This window comes from Neodiprion pinetum, chromosome 3 (genome assembly GCF_021155775.2).
Source record: "Neodiprion pinetum isolate iyNeoPine1 chromosome 3, iyNeoPine1.2, whole genome shotgun sequence".
Lineage (NCBI taxonomy): Eukaryota > Metazoa > Arthropoda > Insecta > Hymenoptera > Diprionidae > Neodiprion > Neodiprion pinetum.
The window spans coordinates 40,343,377-40,365,322 of NC_060234.1; the positions used below are offsets into that span (position 1 = coordinate 40,343,377).

Sequence of the window (21,946 nt, forward strand, 5' to 3'; positions counted from 1 at the left end):
ACACCTCGATTCCCGCCTCCCAAATCCGCCTCACATTACCAATTTTCAATCTTTTCACTCTCTCAAAGAGGATCGGTTAGGACATATCTACTTAAAATTGACCATTCTATGGATGGATATGTGTACAATAGCCTATCATACTACATATCATAGATCAAAGTTGAGTTATAGGTATAGCTTATACAGAAGGAATACTGACTGTCAAATCACTTGGCCGAAGCTTTCCCAAAATTAAACATTGAAAACCTGAATCTATTCCTATACGATTCACAAATTTTCTAAAATGAAACTTCCTCGACATGGTTAGAATACCGATTAGATGTCGGATATTTGTGTCAATTTGTGACGAAAAAAAAACAAGAAAACCCAAAAAGTACAGTTCATCTTCGTACAACATTGTATTTGATTTTCTGAGTAGCTTACGCTGCTACAAATGGTAGCAGTAGTAGTAATAGTACGAGCAGCATGAAGATCTAACTTGTCGTACTGGGACTATGCAGGAACACCTAAAAAAAATACCGCCAATCATATTACGTATAAACTCCCTTACGCGAGTGTGAGTACTCGGCGGCACGAGAGGAGGAAGAGGTGAATAAGACGAGCTGACGAAGAGGCGAGGATACGGCGAGTAGAGAAGAAGGATGCTGGAGAACGTGGCCCTCGGCGGAGTCAACAATCCGTGACCACCCCGGCTCGAGTTTGTTGCCGCCCGTAATTCTATTGTTCGGACGTGGCATCATCTCTGCTATCTGCCTCCTCTGATTTCATTCTTTTCGCTTCCCGAGCTCGTCCTCTACAGCCGGCTCCGCATCCCCGACCGACTTCCCCGAGTTCCCCAGGCATTTCGGGCCACCGACGCCTCCGGGCCCATCGAAGACTGCAACCTCGAGTCGACGCAGTGCCGCCTCGCGATGCTTCGGGACCCACCGCGAATACAATGCCAGAGTAAATCAGTCTTGCGAGGCAAAATCAATTCGCGTTTGTATAAACGTAGAGCGTTCGTGCGGTGCGCACAGTCGGAATGTAGCCTGGCTTACGAGTTCATCTTCTCATTCGCGCGGATGATCTCCGGCTTTTTTTCCCTCCCGTTCTTGCGCCGACGCCGAGGCCGGGTAAAAAGAGGAATACCGAGTGTATGGAGAAGAGGAAGGGGTGGTTAAACACAAGAAGTTCAACGCTGCAGGTGAAGTTGCGCGCGGCGAAATCCCTGAGAGTTGGTCAAATTCGGTTTTGAGCCTGTACACCGTCCCTCCTCGTTCGCCCCTCACCTTTTCCTCATCCTCAACGACGAGGCAAAGTTTGTCCAAGTTTTGGTTGACACGTATTTTCAAATATTGGCCCCTCTATTGCGCCTATTGGCCGTCCGGGAAGCCGCCGAGTTTACGGACAGGGAAAATGCATTAAGTCCTTCGTTGGTACGCGGCCATCGGTGTTTATACAGACATGCTCGTTTCCTCGTGCAGCTGCGGTGGTAGCAGAATCGTCGGTTCCGCTTCTTCGGTCTCTCCGAATCAGAGATATTATCTCACGCCGATAGTTTTTGGTGCGAGCCGCCCATTTCCACGCTCCGATCCTCCTGATCGCGTCGCGCAATCCCAGGGGCACGTGAAAAGCTTTACGAAAATGTTCGAATGTCCGACATCCCCCACACCTTTCGCAAACTGTGTGAACTGACGGTGGTACATACACATTATATCCCGAAGAGACGGATCTGCCGACCGCAACGAAAGGATCAATATTGAACAGTCCTGTTTGCGGAATATCGAGTAGAATTTTGTCCCTCTTATATATAAATGTTGCACCATGCTGCGTACGGTTGGTCGTGATTAAATAGATTGAGCAAATGCCACCGATGTACTCGGTACACGGGTCTTAAAATTTATACGGTTCCCGGGACGTTTGTCAATGGAAAGCTATTTGTGGCTGATGTTTGATTTCCCGATGCTTCACACACATTAGCCATCCTCCAGTTTATTATTGTAAACTCCAAACGCACGAGGCTGAATCGTCTGGGTCGTAAAGCGAAGAATTCCCGGTGTCCTTGCGTCGTGTCGTTACGTTTGAAATTTTCAACCACTTCCAGTGCTCTTTTTTATTCCTCTTTCGTGTAAATTGACGGAGACCCAAGCCCTGGACTGCAGGTCGGCGGCGTCGCCGTAGTCATCGTCGTGGTCGTTCCTGGAAGCGAAAATTGGATAATTAGTGGTGATTTGGCGTAAAAAGTCCCGACGAACACCGAAAAGTGCTCCGACTGGCCTATTTCACCCTTCGCATTATAATAATTGCTAGCGTCTTTTTCTACCTGTGCCAGGAGCAGCTCGGTCAGTGCAGCGTGCTCCGCGTACTAGAATAACCATGCGGTGCTGCTTCCACCCGACCGCTAACACCGACGGACTCTCACCCGTGTGCGTGCATTACGGACACGTGCATAAACGGGCCTAGGTAAGCCAATGCGCGCCCATGCACACGCGGAACCGGGATCACATTGAACCAAGTAACGAGCTACCGGGATAATTACGACTACGGCATGAAGGAAAATCAGAGAAACAAAATAGCCGCGTTGACTGCAAGCTGCAAGCTGCAGCCACGCCGCGTGTTGTACCTTCCCTGGTACGACATGATCTCTGGTCGCGGGGCTGCGGGGGGATTAATAAATAATTAAATGCTACGAGGCATGATTCGGGGAACGATTAGGATAATTTGTTGCGCTGGCCAGGTTCACTGTGTTCGGCTTGACGCCGTGCCGTGCATGATGCCACGCCGTTAGCTGGCACGCCGATGATCTCCTGGTGAGCCCGAGTGTGAACCCTAGGCACTGCAAGAGGTCGCATGATCAAAACGTCTCATTGTTGTTCGAAGGACCGAAACACCGCTGTGAGCATCTCCAAAGACGGAAATCACACGGAGATCGATACCGCGGGCATTGTGCGGCATGTGTGACTTCTCACCAATAACCTGTTCTTCTTCTTGTTTGTGTACTAGGGGAGATAAGGACCCACGAACCTCTCGACCGGGAACTTCGCGCCCTTTACGAACTCGTTCTGGAGGCTCGAGACCAGGGAACGCCGTCGAGGGCGGCGAGAGTTCCGCTCAGAGTTGCTGTTTTGGACGTGAACGACAACTCACCGGAAATCGTTGATCCTCAGAGCAACGTGGTCAGCGTTCGCGAGGAGCAGCCACCCGGGACGGAAGTAGCCAGGGTCCGGGCCCTGGACACGGATCGCGGCGAAAACGCTTCGGTCACCTACAGCATCCTAAAAGGTTAGTTAGTCACGGCTGTCCGTCGACCACGCCGCGCTGATATTACGACTTGAAATTGGTAATTTACGATAGTTCTTTCAATTGAACTTTCAACACTCTATCGTATCTGGATGATGAACCGTGTCGAACAAAGCTAGATGAAAAGCGCGTTTAATGAGCCGCGATCGCCGATTGTTGGTAGCAGGAGGCAACAGGAGCAGAAATCGGGGAGATGCGTTTCAACATGGGGACCAAACACCGACAAACAACGCCTCGAGCAGTCTCCTGTCTCTTGAGCTATGCACGCGTCTACTTCTAATGCTTTTCCTAGTTGCAAACACACGAGTCTGCTGTCACAAACTTCGAGAGTACCTTCCGGTGAAGGGATTATTGACATAATAGCTCGAACGCAGAGAAGGGATAACGTGAAATGGTAGATGTGATACGCGTTGACGAAATGGAATTGCGTTATTACCGGGATATTTGTCACAGAGTCTAATTCGATCGGACGGGTACGCGGCTTATAACGGCGGTACATCAATTCATCCAATTCATCAACCGCGGTGTAGAATGGTCAGGACATTTCGTGCCGTAGAGACGAAGACGTTGATTGATTCGGTTCGATTTTGGTTAAACTTAGCTTTGATTACAGATCGTGACTCCGACGGTTACAATGTCTTCACCATTGACCCCACCACCGGCATGATTAGGACCAAGGCGGTACTCGACCACGAAGAACACAACGTCTACCGCGTGTCCGTCAAGGCCAGTGACGCCGGTCGGCCACCCCGACATAGTGTCAGAGCACTACGTGTCGAGGTTTTGGCTCTCGCCGACAACAGGCCAACCTTAACTAGCAGCAGTCTGGCATTCACGGTGAGAAATTCCTCTCGTTGTCCGATCCAGTACATGTCCCAACTATTTTCACAGTTATCTATTCCGATTACCTGAAATTATATTACGGAAGTGTATCCAAAGCCACTTGAAAACATGGAAAGTGTTTCAAAGTCTTCTCAAGTCGACAGATAAGATCGTTTGAAATTTCATAAAGTCGTTTCACGTCGCCCAGTCATCTAGTGACAGTCTTTTGAAATGTCTGCAGGAAGCCTTGTGAGGTCGTTTAACATCGCTGACAGAACTGTTTAAGCTATCTATAACTTATTCAAAGACACTTAAAATTACTTCAAACCATCTGAAACCATTCCTAATCGTTCAAAGTCAGGTACCCGATTACGTTCAAAATGATCGACACAATTTGAAGTTGCGTTTAAGTCAGATAAATAGGTTTCGAAGTGATTTGACATAGAAACTCGATCAAGGAATTATCTAATATCATTTAAAAACATCTTTACGAATCCTTTCGAATTCCCTAAATCTTTACCGAGTCTTGCTTAATTTAGGGACAAATTTCACCGACAAATTCAAAGTCATTTTGTATTCCTGTCTGAAACCTACCTTCTACAACGACCTTATTCTATATGCACAGGTCCGCGAAGACGCAATGATCGGTTTCGCAGTTGGCTCGGTAGCCGTATCTGAACCGAGTCATCTGGTGGCGTACACGTTGGACTCGTTGACACCGATCAGCGAGTTTCCAGCTTTCGACGTGTCCAGGGGTTCGGGTCAGCTGGTAGTGGCGCACTCTTTGGACCGTGAAAACATCAGCGTTTACCACCTAGAGATCCGGGCGTTGGACACGACGTCGATAGGCAATCCACAGAGCATCGCGATCTCGGTGAAGATCACGGTTGAGGACGCGAACGACAACGCACCGAAGTGGCCGCTGGACCCAATAATGGTCAGGGTGTCAGAACGGTCGGCGATTGGCTCGACGATCTACAACCTGACCGCTACTGACCTGGACAGCGGCGCCAACGGCGACCTGCGCTACAGCCTTGTCACCGAGCTACCACCCACCGGAAACTTCGCCGTCGATTCACTGACCGGTGCCTTGACTCTTACTCGACCTCTCGACCGCGAGAAAAGGACCGAGTACACTCTGGTCCTCAAGGCTTCGGACCGTGCTCCTCCAGCCGAACAACTGGCGGCTACTGTAACGGCCCGCATACTTGTCCTCGATGAAAATGACAACGACCCCGTCTTCGTGTCGCCCGACAATCCACGGATAGCCGTCACCGTGGACCTTCAGCCAGGCAAGTCGGCTCTTATTTTGTCTCGAGCATTGATTTGCCTCGGCAATTATACCTTGGAAAGAAATAACTAGATCCATGGTTCAACGCGGTCTGCAACGGATCATTTCTTTGGCCGTATTCAGCGCACCGCTCGCTTAACGACCAGCGTCGAACCATAACCTCGGACTGAGATGATCCTTTTGGAAGAGAAAAATGATTAACCTTCGCTGTCAACCACAATTTCAAGTCCTTGTTAACAATCTGTAAAAACGTTTCAGGCGCTCCACTGTCAAGGGTTGTCGCGGTAGACAAAGACAGCGGTGACAACGGACGCGTGTCGTACATAATAACATCTGGTAACGAAGGAGGCATATTTTCAGTCGGTTACGATTCGGGAATCTTGACCTTGGCGCGGCCAATGAAGGGTTCAACGGAGTTGGAGATAACGGCCAACGATCACGGAACGCCGCCGAGGAAAGCCTCGCTGAAGCTACACCTAACAGCCTCCGGACACGCCGCCGGACCCCCGAGACTCCTGCAGGCCAATCCGTTTGCCAAGATATCCGAGGATGCTCAGGTCGGCGCTTCCGTGGCAAATGTCGCCGGTCCAGCAATGGCCGATCAAGGTAAGGGGCGCGGTGCAATTGGAGCACTCCTTTTCTCCGATAGTCGGACATAAAACGTCGGAGGGACTGAAACCGCGACGCGTACCTTCCTTTGTCTCGGTCCTCGGGGAACCCGGGGTTATTGTTTCGGCGGACTTGGGCATAAACTGTACCCCCCTGTGGAACTAGGGAATGTCAATTTAGCCCACTGCTCTCCCGGAGCACATGCAGTCCTCGCGCCGCAGCCGTGAGACTGGAATTACAACTGGCCGTTGCGCCTGTGTGCACGATATAATCAGGGTGTCGAGAAACCCGGCGGATCCGAGGCTAGGCTAGTTAATAGGAAAGTTCTGCTATGAAAATAGCTCGAATAATTGCATCGCATCTTCGCTAGGGCCAGTCGCCCCGCATTATGGCTACGCCAGCTAAATCACTCTCGGCAAACCTGTACCGCGCAGCTTCCTCGGCAGAATCGTGCGTGGACGCTTCACGCGCCTGCAGCCCGAGTGGTATATATCGGCATAACCCGTGCCCAAGACGCGTTTATCCCCTACCCCAGGGATTCCCAACACTCGCATTCAACGTTCTCAGAAAACCGGAAACTCCGTCATCCTTCAAGGCTCTTAAATTATTGGACTGTTGATTTCATTCGCTTTTTCCACTTTACAAATCGTCGAGTCCTTCCAAAGCTGCAGTTTATGGATTTAAAAGATCAAAGCCACAAACCAAACGAATGATATAATACCAACTGCTCTCCAAAATGATGCCACCTAGGGGGCACTGTTCCATGGTAGTAAAATTCTATTCTATTCGACGTTTAGTGTCAGGATAAAACACCTATTTAAAAAAGTATTTTTCAAATGTAGAATCTTGTTTCTACTTTTATCTAAAAACACACCGTGACAAAACGAGCATTATTTTATCAGGTCATTCTTGGACATGTTTCGAAAGACACGATGCAGGATTCGAGCACAAGGCCGCGGAGGTACCATAAATTGGTGCTGAATAAAACCGGGAGTTATCGCCGACGTAGTTGGTGGCTGGTGGTCGCCTTAGTTTCTTAGTCACATTATAAGATATGCGAAACGCGTTTTCAGCACCATGCAGCAGGCCTCTCTCGGGATGTAGACGGCGGCTGCGGGGCTGCCCGAAGGGTCCGACTGTCCGCTCCTCTTCTTTCTTTGCTCCTGCGTTCGGTCGGGCGCCAATCAGAGGGCGTCTTTAGAAGAGCAAGGAGCCAACCAACATGCCTTCCCAGCGGTAGTCTTTGGCGAGATCGCGAGTCCTGCCGGTGCGCGCAAACAATGGCCGCGTATATCATCGTGCCACCGGTCGCCGTTGTACGCGTAGGCAAATCACCACCCCACATCCACCGACACCGATACCCACCACCGCCTCTGTCAACAGCACCAATACGCGCGAGTCCCGCTTTGTCTAAACCCGCTAAAAAATCGCAACAGCTAAACGTCTCCCCTGGAATTTGAGAATCGAATGCATTAGCCGGCCGCGGAATAAGAGAGAGACGAGAAAGATCGGAGAAGAAGAACGGGAGAAAGGACCGGCATAGTGCGCTGCCAGCAACGCAGCTCTCATCTACACGGTGTTCAAAGTGAGAGAGACTCGGGCTTCTGCGTGGTCAGATCTAATTTTCACGCACACAATTCAGAATTATCGTTAAATTTCTGCACCAGCCTCCAGCTTTCAAATTCCGCACTTTGAAACCAATGCGAGAGAATCGTGCTAAAAACATTGGTGATTTGCACACATCGCGTTATTCTCTTGATCGCGGCAATCTGCACTGGATTTTACATTTTACTCGCCTCTCGATCCGGAGACGTGTAATAACCATATTTTGCGTAGCACTAAATCAGGATGTAGCAGGACAAGGCGGTGATTTTGAAGAGTACAAATTTGCAACAGTCGCCTCCGCGACGTAATTGCCTGGCGCCCAAATACACGCTCGGGAAGATTTGAATAAAGATTACTCTGTGACCCGCGTTGAGGAAAATAAAAAAAAAACGAAAGAAAAACCTTCAACTCGGGACTGTGCAATACTCCTTGGATGGGAAACGATAAATTCTGTACGACTTTGTTGCGGAGATTATCGGTTTATCTTGTTCGTCGTTTATACCCGCGGAATCTTTTACCCTTTACTGTTTTTTCACTCCGTTTTTTCCCAGGGAATATATTCTACTTACACCTGACAGCGTCGGTCCCGTCGGTCCCTCCTCCTCCCTAACCTCTTCCTTTCGAGGCTCCGCGTTATTTTGGAACTCTCGCGAAGTCCGAAGCTCTACGTTCGATAACTTACGGCTTGTCCAGTCCCCTTATTTCGGACTGTGGAGATGTGACAGAGAACGAGAGCCCGAGAGAGAAACGCAGAGCTTCGAGCCGCAAACCGCATCGGCTACAAGTATTTACCAAAGGTGTGGTATGAGGGGCCCGAGATCGAGCAGTTCGACTCTGCCGATTCTCTGCCCTCGGCTACATGCCCTCTTCTTCAACGTCGTCGTCGACGTCGGTGGCGGCGACGACGACCGGCCCCCGTCATCGACGCGTAAACTTTTGCACCGCTGGGAAGATACGCCGCCGGATCGGATTTCGGCGCAAGCGTTACTCGCCGCATTACCATAATTTAACCAAAAAACGTATACACTAAATTGTATGAAAAGCCCAGCGCGCGCCGCGTTTCATCCGACTCTTCGCCCGACTCCGAGCTCACTGTATGAACTCGGTTTTGGACCTCGCGATTCCACTCCCCTCTCCCTCCTCTCTCCGAACGAACGAAAACGAATTGATCATTCAAAAAAACGTCAGATTGTATTTCGCCTCGAGAAAAATTACCTTGTTGAACAGGTTTCGTTGGACTCGAATTTAATTCGTTTCAACTGAACATAAGCTACGATTGTCACGAACAATCGTAAAGCCTAGGAACTCATCTTCTGAACTCTTTTTTTCAGGCAACGTCACTTTCCTTATTCCGAACGGACTGGCGTCGAATAAGTTCGTAGTCTCATCCCTCGGTGTAGTAACACTTCAAGGTCCACTTGATCGCGAAATCGCCGGTCACTACTCGGTGCCGATTTTGGCCAGGTCCGCGAAACTGTTGGACCTCACAACCTTGGACGTGATTATACTCGACGAGAACGACAATGCACCTGTCTTCAAGCCGGGCTCTTGCTACACCCTGACCATTCCGGAAAACCAGAAACTGTCCACCGTCCATACGGTTGTTGCGAGTGACTTGGACGAAGGGAAAAATGGAGAAATATTCTACAGTATAGTCGGTGAGCATCCCGTTGTTGTTATTTTTCTTCTATCAATAAGGGTTATACGATACGTTAATATTCCAGGTGGCAACGTCGGCTCGAAGTTCAACCTCAACTCTGCGACGGGCGCTTTATCATGCTCGAATCTTGACAGGGAAACTGTATCAAAGTACGTGTTGACGATATCGGCCAAGGACAAGGGTCGCCCAAGCTTAGAGGCTAGATGCAACATAACCGTCTTCGTTCTCGATATAAACGACAACGCTCCAACCTTCGTCCAGAACCAATACTCCGAAACTCGTCCTCGAACCGCCTCCCTCAATGCCAAGCCTAATGATATCGGCAACCTTGGATCCTATACCACCCAGAGGAATTACCGGACCGGCTATTCTTCCGAAAGGTATGCCGCTACCATTTCCGAGGACGCTCCACCCGAGTCCAGCGTCATGACAGTCAAGGCGACCGATCCAGACCATGTAAACAACGGCAAGATCACCTACACCATGGCCGATGAAACCACCTGGCTCTTCAGGGTCGACAATCTCACTGGCGTGATAACTACTGCTGGGTAAGTTGGATCACTTTATTCTTCTCAGTTCAAAACATAAGGAAACGTTTGAATGGAAATTTAAAAGTCTGTAATTAATGGTTTGTGCCAACACTGAGCTCAACGACCTGTGAACTGCGTTACTCTTTTCACTCTTTGTGCCTGTACGTACTCTGCAGGATTCACTAGCCCACATGTGCAGTTCAGGATGTTCATTAATTCAATTATACACTTTATTGCCGGCAATAGCCCAGATATTATGACATGTGCGCCGTTGACTACGTGCGATATACAGAGGTATGAAAGATCGTAAAATAGAAAGGACGACGAAACGGTCTCAAAGGTTTGGTGGAAAGTCTATTTGTGGGTTGTAAAGTTATAGGGTCCGTCGAAATAGTGTTGTGTCAAAATTGATACGATAAAATTTGAATAGGAATAACAAATTTGAATTTGTAACTTGTAACTATACAGTCGCGTATTATAGACACGTTGACTTGTTAACATCCTGCTATAAAAATTTCATTCGAGAAGAAACAAAGAGAGAAAAAAGGTTTTTGTTTCTCTCTTTCTCACTTTCGTTTCATGCGATATACTTATGTGCGTAAGGTCCATTACATAAAACCTTGAAGAAATTCGTCTAATCTTTGATTATTGTACGTGAAAGTTGAGGTGCACTCTATCTTCTTATCTATAAAATTTCGAAGTCAATTACCAAACGGGAATGAGAATCTGTTAAACTTTCGTAAACGGACGAAGATTCGATACTGTAATAGCTTATCTCACTGAAATTAATCCCAGAAACCGAGTCTTCTTAACCGAATACCACACACCCGGTACCAATGCTTGCAAGCTTGGCGTATTTCTCACTTTCGAGGATCGCGTCAACCGCGGCCAAGCAAATCAAGGCAGGCGGGCGGCGAGGTACCTGAGAAATTCGATGGCCTGCCGTGAAGCGATAAAATATACTACCGTTGTTTAACGTGTTCATCTTTGTAAAAAGAGGGTTTAGAGATTAAACCTGAAACGCTTGTCGCTGAGGTGACAGCGGCGCCCTGCCGGTGGATCTTTGTTTATTAATCTGCATTTCTCGGTCGTCTGCGTGGTTCTCCTCGTTTTACTTTTATTCTTTTCCCTTTTTGCAAACTACTCGCTCTCTCCTTTTATTACTAGTCTCCTTTCGCTCGCACATACATGTGCGCCACCGCTCCTCAGTCTAATCCGTAGAACGGAACGTCCCGTGATCTTGTAGGCGGGTAGCGGAGGGTGTATCGCCGTCCCGAGGATGGCAACGGCGATTTTTCTTTTTTTTCTTTTCCTTTATCATTTCGCTTTCGTTTTATTTCCATTTCTTATTTTCTTTATTCCGACAACCGTGTGTCATTCGACCGTGACAACGTGTGGCATTTCAATGCGTTATTTAAGACGGCAAAAATCCTGATATGCAAAACCTGCGCCTTGCGTTATCCTCTACCAGCTACAAGATAAAATGACAAAAATAATCCAAATAAGCAAATATATGTTAAAAAGAAAGTCACACGTGACCGATTAAGCGAGTTTATCAATGAGCCAGCTCATTTTTGATACACGACAATTATATCCCTAGGATAATCACTTCGCCATTCAACGTCGACTACCGAAACTCATCAAGATTCTATGCGACCTCATCGCTGTAGGGTGGTCAGATAAATATTACGTCATCTTTTTGATCTTACATTCTAAAAACAAGCCATCATCAAACAATTTCCAGAACTCGTGAGCAACCTCTTTTATTTCATAAATCAAAACACCTTCCGAGACCATAACTCGAAACATTCGCGTGAGATGAGATATTATTAAAAAAAAAAAAGAGTCGGCTAGTGAATATCGTGAAAAAATTGCAAGTTTTTTGTCAACACCTATTCTTCGGGCTCTAAACGTCTTTCATGAGCTCTCGACCCTATTGCGGGTGATCATGATACAAGGGTCCCAATTTTTGAACGGTTCGCAAAAGCCGGCGGCGGGTCTTCGCTAAGCTACACGGTAGCATTGTCGGGCTGTCATACAAGCCAAATAGAAGAAGTGGTTTTAAATCAGTCGGTTGGTCGGGTTCCTGGGTTGCAGAGCGGTACTCTCCGTCCTCTCTCCCTCTCATCCGCCTTCATCTCGCCTGCGTTGCGGACCGTCTCTCTTACCTTCGAGCTTCGTCTCTACGTGCCGCCTATCCTGACCAAATCTTAAGCCCGAATGGTCCACGGGAGATCTGACTGCAGGAATCTAGCGGAAAGAAGATCTACAGTCGAGTCTCCGTCCGGGACTCGTTGAGTTATATTTATTATTTGCATATAATTCTTCGAGGGCCGGGGGCCGAACCTCTCGCGCGACCGAATCTCTGATAGTGATTTCGTACCGGAGGTATAAGAACGTATAAGAACGGGTGTGCACACACACCGAGTTTATTCGACGCACCGCGCTCTGCAGTTTTAGGCTCCGCGTTCATTCCCTTATTCGGGATTTAAGATGCAACTTTAACGTGTACCTATAACGTCGAGCGGCAAACCGCGGCGCAACTCCGAACGAACGCGGAGAGGCCTGCAAAAATCCCGCAAACTTATGGTAATGGCCGCTGTCGCGCGTGGATTCTGATCGCTATACGCGATTTAGGCTCCCGTCACTCCTCCCGGTTCTTTTTTGCCCCTACTCGAAGTGTCCTGACGAAAAGAGTCGGCCGCGTTGGCACGGGATTGCGGTTCGAAATTCCCGCCAAACTCAAACCGGAACCGAAACCTCTTTTCCCGGCGACTTTCGACCTTGGCTTCTCGAGTCCAAGGCTCCCTGCCAGCTCCGGTGGTCTTGTACTCTACGCGTCCTAAAGCGGCGGCTTGTTTCGCAGTCGGTATGGTTACTGGCCGATTAAAAATCGGGAACACACGAGACTGCGGCATCCTCTGCGGTGGCAGGCGTCCTGTTCGAGGTACAATATGGCCAGACAAGCGCCGTGTTCCTGGATCGCGGAGTCCCCTTTGGAATCCCCATTCAAAATCGCGCGCATAACCTGAGCGGAGAATCGAACGCGGCGTGTGAATGCAGAACGTATAATAAACCATTTCTCCATCTTGCAGCCCCCTGGATCGCGAATTCCAGGGTGTCTACAACTTTCTCGTGGTGGCAACGGACGGGGGAAAATACGACGCGAAGAGTACTTCGGTCCCGGTGCAAATCACGCTGACCGACGTCAACGACAACCGACCCGTCTTCACCGAGTACCCGTTCCTCGGACACGTGGCGATCGGCTCGCAGCCTGGGCAGAACATCCTTCAGGTGAAAGCGACGGACGCGGATCTCGGAGCGAACGGTGAGGTCGTCTACTCCTTCCTGGACGAGCAGGAAAAGCCGAAATTTCGGATTCACCCGAGCTCCGGCATCGTCACGGCGACTTCATCCCTCGCCCAGGAGAACGGGAAGGTCTTCCACCTGGAGGTCGTCGCCAGAGACAAAGGCAGTCCACCCCAGAGCTCGAAGGGTCTGATAGAAATCCGCGTCGGTGAAGCGTTGGATATGTCGCCGGTGCTCAAGTTCCAAAACGATACCTACGAGATCGTGATGACCGAGAACTCGCCATCAGGCTCTGAGGTCATCCACGTAACTGCCGTCCGTTCCGACGGAAGACGGCAGCACATTTCCTACTCAATCGAGTACGGTGACGAATTCAACACCTTCTCCATCGACGAGAACTCCGGCCTGGTACGCGTCAACGATCCAAGAAGACTCGACGCCGAGATGTGGGACACCGCGGCGACCCGCGACGACGAAGCAGTTAGGAGCACCTGGCGGAGGTCGATGGAAGGACAACCGACCAAGGAGGAGCCCAGAGACTCGGCCACTCACACCCTGACCCTCGTGGCCAGGACGATGGGCCCCGATCCGTTGATCGCCTACGCAAAGCTAGTCGTCAGAGTTTCGGACGTGAATGATAACCCACCGATTTTCACCCAGATGCAGTACTCGGCGACGGTGCTGGAGGGAAACACGAAAGGAGATTTCGTCGTGACGGTGAGTCGGATTTTCTTTGTTAAAGTCGTGATTATTCGGTTGGTTCTAACTTCTTTTTTCAATGATCGTGTCTTAAGGTTTCGGCCAGCGATGCGGACCAGGGACTGAACAGCCGCATACTCTATCACATCGTCGACGGCAATCCGGACAACGCGTTCACCATCAATCCACCCTACAGTGGCATCGTTACCACCAACATCGTTCTCGACGGTGAGGTCCGCGACAAGTACAGACTCACCATCATCGCCACTGATCAGGGAAACCCTCAGCTCACCGGCACTGCTGCTCTCAGTATTCGTGTCATCGACGTCAATGACAATCAGCCTACTTTTCCTGAGCCCCGTGACATGTTCGTCTCCGAAGGTAAGTTCATGACGATCGTATTGATATTTTTAGTCAAAACGTGAAGAGGCCAATAAAAATGACACCGAATCGTTGCATGACCGTGTCATCGAATGCAACGGTAGCTAGATTATTATTCTTCAAATACAAATTCTGCAGCTTGGTCCAACTTCTGAATCCTGATCAAATGTTCGTAACGTGAAATTTGAGAACGAACGGAAAATGCGCTACACAGAACGAGAAACAAAAGATCTTATAATATCTGTCGATATGCTCATCATTCGTCCACATTTGCGAAATTTCCGGATGTATTCCAGTCCGCACTGCAGCTTATAGCTAAGCTGGTTACGGAAAGCGGATGCTGATCACGACAGTGAAAGATAAAAAGAAAGAGAGGCATAGAGGTAGGAGTCCTGCTCTTGAAATATAAAGTTAAGTGGTAAAGGATTTATGCCGACATTAAAGTCCAACTGTTGGGAACAATCTGCATAACTTAGCCGCAGCTCGGGCTGTTGTGCCGCGGCGCAAGCTGCGATTCTTCTCTCTCGTTCCTTACTCCTCTCCGTTTCTCCTTCTGTCTCACCGACAGTCCTCGCGTCTCCTTTCCTCCGTCTCTCTTTCTTTCGTATCGTCTTTGTCCTCCCCCTCCGGCCTTTGAGCCTCCGATATTGCTCCTCATTGACAGATACAATTCAATGGGCTCACGGGCCCCGGCTGGCCTTAGCCCACGGTGGCGCGACTTAAAGGACCATTTAATACGGTGCGTAACTCCCGCCTCCTGATCCCGAAACGCTGAGGACACTCACTCGGGTCAATCGTACAAATTTAAGGAAATACTCCGATCGCTTTTGGCGGGTACGAAATTCGGTGTGGATATTGGATTTGGCACGAAACTCGACCCCCGCGGCATCAGTAAATCACTCGAAGCTTCAACCCGCGCGCGGGTTCCTTTCACCTTGAACGAAAACAAGGTGTACGCGTATCTGGCTTATTCGACTTGCCAGCGTTCGATGCCGCCTCAAGTGCTCAGCTGCCAAGAGGAAGAAGAAGAAGAAGAAGAAGAAGAAGAAAAAGATCGAGAAGAATAAATAAGAACCACACGATACACACACATAATACAAAGAAATAATGAACGAAGAGTTAAGTTTCGCCGCGCGCCAACCGGAATATCTGCAGCTGTGCAGAGATTTCGCGCGTGTCTTTTCCGCGGCGCATATCAATTCGGTGAACAATCGCACCTTGCAATCAGGGCGTAATTAAACCAGCTTGTAATCTCGGTTGCGACAAGCCACGTTGCGTGGAAGATCCTCGCAAAACTGCGGGGGTCGTATACTGACAAAAGAAATTTTTCCTCGGCTCTCTTCGGGGTGCCGATGTGCCTGTATTGTATCGCCTCGTTTTAAATGAGCTCGAATTACGTCAAAGTCGAATTTGCGCCTGACCGAAAGTCAGCGAACGCATCTTGTTTTAATGCGTTCTTTATTTATCTATACACGGCACACCCGAAGCTCTCTCCTTATTTGAGGCTTCGACGAGCCGACATCGCGCTGCAGCTTCACCGCTTACCGACTGGCATATATATTATTAATGCAAATTAAACGCGTCGAAATTAATTACATCGAAACTCGGGAGTGTCGTTTTTTGAAATTTTTTTTTTCTATTTTTTATTATTTTTTCTCTACGCTTTGCGATTCTGTTGAAACTCGCCTTCTACTTTTTACTCAAATTTTTTTTTCACCCGGGTTAAATTCTTCGGGTTCCTCGACCTTACCCTCGGCTTAACATCCGACATTTTGAGACTTATTATTAATAGCTGCCGATATGTATGCACATACAGAGCCCTTTTGACTCCTCGAGAATTTATTCCGTACACGCGCTGCTTCGCCGCAATTTTTAATTTCCGCACGAACATTCACGTCAGATTTAACGGCGTACGAAGCGCAAGCGCTGCACTTCGGTTGCTGCCCAATCGAAGCGTGCACGGCAATTAAAGATTAGCAAGTAACAACGCCCGTTTCAAAAGTTAACAATCGAAAAACATCGCGATCTGGGAATTGAAAGAGAAAGTTTCGATCAAAAATTTGCCGCCTGATCCAATCGAGGTAAAAGAGTTTAATTGTACGTGAAATCAAGGCTAGCCAAACAATTACGGTGCCATGCTTGTTCGAAGATATCCAGAGCACGCGAGCGCGTACAATGTGCGGGAACAGTTGTAGCTCCCATTAAGCAAATCAGCGTTTAGCTAGGAAATCTCGACGTTGACATAGCCCGATTATGGCAGCGTTGAATACGGTATGTGGAGAAATTTTTCCACGGTAGGCATTCGTATTACCGTATTATAATAATGGGCAACTTTCCTCGCGATCTAGGCGCTCGATCTCACAGCCGACATTCGACTCAGCTTATCGGTCGCATTAACGAGCGCACGGAGCGTTATGCAGTTGATTTTTTGAGCGAGTACCATATACGTATATCTCAACCGCTTGCGGTAACACACTTGTGGATATTACGGGTGAGGCGAGTAGATAGGCAGATATTATAATCCGTGTAATAAAAGATTCCACGGTGGAGATATCGATGGTACATCGGTGGGCGACGGCGACCAGAACTAAATGCGCGTTCTGTGCCAATGTGTGCGTGTCTCGCCGCGTGCACATGTGATAAAAAAGCGAGATGAACGGGCCCTGCATCGGTTGGGCCAGGTAGTTTTGGAAGGGGGAAGTGGCACGCGGAAACATTGCCCATATATTATAAACGGCTGTTAATGTCCAAATCGATTTTGGAATATGCGGCCCCCCTATGCGCCGGACCGCCAACCGTACCGAGTCACCACTTCCTCTCGCTCTTGTCTGTATCCAAATCTTTTCATCGATGTTCCTATATCACATCCACCTCGCCTGCCAAATGTCCGTTGGTACAAGGATGTATCCGTACAATTTTCAGTGATAGTAAATGTTTGGGATGTTCTGAGAGAAATACTGGTGATGAGGTAGACCGGTTAGATTGTGAAAAATCTTTTCGCAGTAGTTGAGAACGCGGTTTGCACGTGTTCGCTAACACATTGATCTGAGTTGAGACGACGATGAGAGGTTCGCGCAAAACTCGACGAGAAATTTCACCAATAAAAACGGTTACACGAGTTGTGGCGTGATATTTGACTAATGAAAAAATTCGAGAGATGCACGTGGTTTTGATCAGGTAAGTGCGCAGGCGCAAGGATTTGAATTAGTGATTTTCCCATTGGTCAGCTTTTCGCGGGCAGCACGAAATTGAGACGTCAGACGGCGTGTCAGGTGCCTCTCTCGACAAGTGCTGCTGCCATACGGGCAGCGCGGTTTTTGAACAGTAAATGAATATTAATGGTCTCTGCAGTAGTGTCTATAATATTAAGGTACCTTAAGTAAGGGTTCAGGAAGAAGTGCGGTAAATGATTTTCTCATCTACAGTACCTTTGTGTCTGCGATTCGTTTGCGATTCAGTCGAATGAAGAGAACCGAATTGAGAGTTCAAATCAGGAATTTTTAAAACAATGATGATTTTTTCTTCTGTCTCACATCACGCTCGGTTCACTTTGTCGAGTGCGATACTCAGCGTACCGCATAGGGGCATGATGCAGGGATTGAAAGATGAAACGAGACGATATCGTGAATTCGATGCATGTTAAGCAACTTTAGCGTAAGCATGGATCGCGAGGGACGAGAGTAGCGCCGAACGCTACGTGTAAGAGCGTCAGTGGCGGGATTCGCATTCGTCGGCGAACCGTCCTTACGGCCGTGATGTCGGAAACAATCAGCGGCTGACAATGCCTGCAAAGTGGTTGGATAATGCAACCTGCATCAGCTCTCGCGCGGCTCAAATCGCTCGCTCGTTTATACTGTATATAGTGTATTATACATTATACACACAGAGACAAGCAGCGCTGCAGCAGAAGAAGAAGCAGCAGCAGCAGCTCATGCATACCAAACGAAGATATTTAAATTCGCGAAAGAGTCGCCACACCGCGGTAGACGCTACCGGAATTAATTCTTATCTGTATCTTGGGCTGCCTTTGCGTGCCATCAGACAACGGAAAACGAAATAACCTGCACCCTGCACTTTTCACTCTCGCGAATTATTGTTGTATACGTACGTATACCGTCTCCGACACGTCTTCGCTGCAGTGTCCTCGACACTGACTGTGCGCATTTCACAGAAGAGAACTCGATTCCATCTTCGTCCCAGCACAGGCACGAAAAGTCTAACCCTCGTGTTCTTTCCATTCTAGGTACCGAGGTTGGCTCTCTCCTGACAACGTTGACCGCCAACGACGTCGACAACTCACCGGCCCTCGTTTATCAGTTTGATAACAACACTGGTCCTGGTCCATTCAGCATCGATCGATATAGCGGAAAAGTCATTCTCTCGAAGCAGCTGGACGCGGAAACGCAACCGGAGTACAATCTTCGTGTTTTGGCCAGTGACGGCATCCACGAAGCGTTCACCGAGCTCAACGTCAGAGTCGACGACCTCAATGACAATTCTCCAGAATTCGAACAGGCTGCATACTCGGCCTCGCTTCCAGGTTGGTTTTTTGTCTGAATGTTCTAAAAATGCCTCCCGATCTAGAAGAAACTATGTTTGGATACAAAGAATATCGTTTTATCATAGAAGACTATGATAAGATGTCTCAGTGGCCTCACGACTCTACCGAAACTCATGAGCTGTCTCTTAAAATCCCGCGTCGATAATCTCGTCTATTAATTTCTACGAAAAGCTTGTCACTTTTTCAACTGTGCCGTGTTAGTTTTTTTATTACGAATAATTTGTTTCAGTGGTTTTTTGCAAAGTCTGACCAATCCGCACTTACATGTACAGACGGGATTACGTTATCGGCCGGGGTGGTCGCCGTTAGTGTCACGTATGTGACAACAACGTGTCGAGCGGTTTGATTTTTTGCCATTCAACACCGGGAGATGCAATTTCGCAATAATCGGCGCCACGCGCTATATGTCTCACCCGCTCACAGCCGGTTCTCATGCAGTCGGTCATTCCTCTCTTGAGATATCCCTCTTAATCCCGCGTCCTGACACATCCCACGTTTTGTAAGGCAATTTGTTCCTCGCTCACGCGACTCATCGATACCTCGAGCCGACACCAATTAAGCATTAAGCCTATTTACAATCCTTCACGGTATCTAAATATATTATGCTCTATCCGTTGGACACTTATTATGACTCAAGGCACGCACTCATCGCTAGCTATCTCATAATGCCTAAACTATGCGGAATAACCTGTGTCCAATATTTCGCATCAATAACAGTTCTTACACACGCAGCAGCAGAATTAAGAAAAAAAATGTCGACAAAAAAACAGTCGTATATTACACATCTTCAGCTGTGATCTGCGATTTATTATACAACCAAGGAACCCTCTATTAAGTCGTCAATTAGTTTATCAGCGTGTTTGCTAAAACTTTTATAAAACGTAAACATTTTTAAAAGATACTTCGTTTTTTTTTTTTTTTAATGAATAAATTCCAATCTATTCATTTGAAATTTTTGCAGTTTATGGCGTTTTAACTACGGCTAAGGGACTTGACTGATTAGGAAAAAAAAGAATTACAGAAATTAGTTGGAAAGTAATATGCGGTTAATCGCGTTAGACGGAACGAATATTTAATGAACTCGATTCAAAGTTCATTAGATCGAATTTATTTATCACAGATTAATCCTAAGATTTCACAAATTTTTTATACCACGTGTCAGCTGTTGCGCGAGATTGGCCATTGCCTGGCTCGTGAAATGTAATACATGGAGGAATTTTTATCAAAATAGTGAATCGTTTTGTATCCAAATACTAAAATACCGTTTTCGAATAATATTTCGTATTTCATTCCCGTTTCACGCTGAAACATTAGATTTTATAGCAAAATAATTTCGAGGGAACTCAATCTGCATGATATATTCTCAATTATCTCAAAGTCAATTCGGATTCCGACTCTGAATTCTAGATTATTTTTGCCGTATGCCTTAACGGCAGCGTTGCGTAAGCATACGTTACAGACATCTGGCAATATCTCAAGCCCGTTATCTTGAAAATGACAACTAGCAGAGGACGTGGAGAAGCGCGGGAGTTAAAAAGAAACGGCTTTTCTTTTTTTATTATAGACAAGTTGTCCCGTTGCTCGTGTCCTAAACTCGAATTGACACCGGTCCAAGATAACATACTTGTGTAAAAGCTGAACGAGCAAACTAACGAACGTATAACGTACGGTAGGTGAGAAAGCGCGACACTGAGAGTGAGAGCAAGAGAGAGAGAGAGAGAGAGAGAGAGAGAGTAAGAGAGAAGAGCGAGAGCCGGGACACGAGAAAGAGAGAAATGAGAAGTCGCTTGGCGCTCGCGATTTACAGGTATCGCGCTATGCGCTGTCGCTGTTTGAAGGGAGATGGAACGAGCCGGCAAAATACGAGACCAAGAGAGAACGTTGCACATAAATAAGTCCCCATGCGCAATACGTTGCACCGCTCGTGAAGCCGCATGCAGCCCGCGTTTCTTTGCAGTCCCGATTGTTTAATGCGGCTTAAGACTTATTAAAAATGCATATCGCCCGTATATACGACACCCCGACGGCATAACAGTAATTTAAGAAAGTGAACGCGGGGGGCGAGGAAATCATTTCCAAAAAAAAAAAATTTGTAAAAGAAAAAAGAGAGAAGAAAAGAAAAAAAGTTGAAGTTGAAAAAGAAATTCCTAGCTCTCCGTCGTACTTGGGATGAGGGACGGCTTACATACGTGTATCGCGATTTGTGGTGACTTTAACTCAAATCACGACTCCACTGCCTGAACTATGTTGGTGTACGCCTACGTTTAGGTACATCACAATATATATGCATGCAGGTACGAACGTACGTACAGGTATATCGGATACGTTTAAGACGTATTAAAAGGCTGGCGGTGCACGATCGCACTGTCGGTGTATTATCATAATTCTTCCCTTTACGGGGAATTAAATGTTTATGCTCTAAGAAATTCACTTTAATGAACTGCACAAACGGAGGTGCACGTATAGCTGGACTCGAATGCAGGGTGCTAACCTCATGCGAAACTCCAACTCCGATCCCCATTGCGAGGCACAGCGCGGTGCCCAACACCGGGACCACAAATCGTTCGCCACCCGACAATGAATGGCGTTATGCGGTCGATAATTTATGGAAAATGTTCCGGGGTCGCGGCTCCGCCAACACCGCACTAAACGGCCCCAAAACGGACCCTTTTCGAGGTAATATCTCTTTTTCGAGCGTCGTGCAATTTCAGCCTCGCAGTATCCTTTGTCGCAAAAATCAAGAGCGAATGACACGCTCGTCATGAGAGGGTATTAATATGTATGATGTAACGACTTTGAACAAACTGAGGGGACAAATCGGGGAAGTCCCGAGATGAAGGAGTCTTGACGTTGCGAGGTGGATGCAAATTGCCCGATTAGTCTGGGTAAATTCTTGCCGAGAGATGCGAGTATGGCTGAGACTCGTCTTAGTTCCGAGGATCGTATCCTTGCGGTGGGTTATTTTAGATCGTGGAGTCTGCTTGGCGCATTAATGCCGAGTTATCCAACGATTTGAAACGCATCGGAATGATTTTTTCGCACTGTACTCGCAGCACCGCGCCGCATCCTGCCGCGATTTATACGACTGGTTATTATTTCATACTTCCGTTCAGTTGGTGTCAGGACAGCTTATCCTCCGGGGCTCGGTCCGGCAGTACTGACCTGGCCTTGCCTGCAGGACCGTGTCCGTTCATCCTGGA

The 21,946-nt window shown here is 47.9% G+C and overlaps 1 protein-coding gene across 1 annotated transcript in view; it reads left to right on the top strand.

The window, feature by feature from the left end:
• ds (dachsous cadherin-related 1) overlaps nucleotides 1-21,946 on the top strand; it is a 240,356-nt gene that overhangs the window by 213,668 nt on the left and 4,742 nt on the right. The window contains exons 7-15 of the mRNA XM_046619356.2: nucleotides 2,983-3,261; nucleotides 3,893-4,116; nucleotides 4,727-5,393; nucleotides 5,651-5,998; nucleotides 8,938-9,264; nucleotides 9,331-9,814; nucleotides 12,892-13,822; nucleotides 13,900-14,185; nucleotides 18,429-18,725. Coding sequence (XP_046475312.1) covers nucleotides 2,983-3,261; nucleotides 3,893-4,116; nucleotides 4,727-5,393; nucleotides 5,651-5,998; nucleotides 8,938-9,264; nucleotides 9,331-9,814; nucleotides 12,892-13,822; nucleotides 13,900-14,185; nucleotides 18,429-18,725 — 3,843 coding nt within the window. The remainder of the gene's footprint in view (nucleotides 1-2,982; nucleotides 3,262-3,892; nucleotides 4,117-4,726; nucleotides 5,394-5,650; nucleotides 5,999-8,937; nucleotides 9,265-9,330; nucleotides 9,815-12,891; nucleotides 13,823-13,899; nucleotides 14,186-18,428; nucleotides 18,726-21,946) is intronic.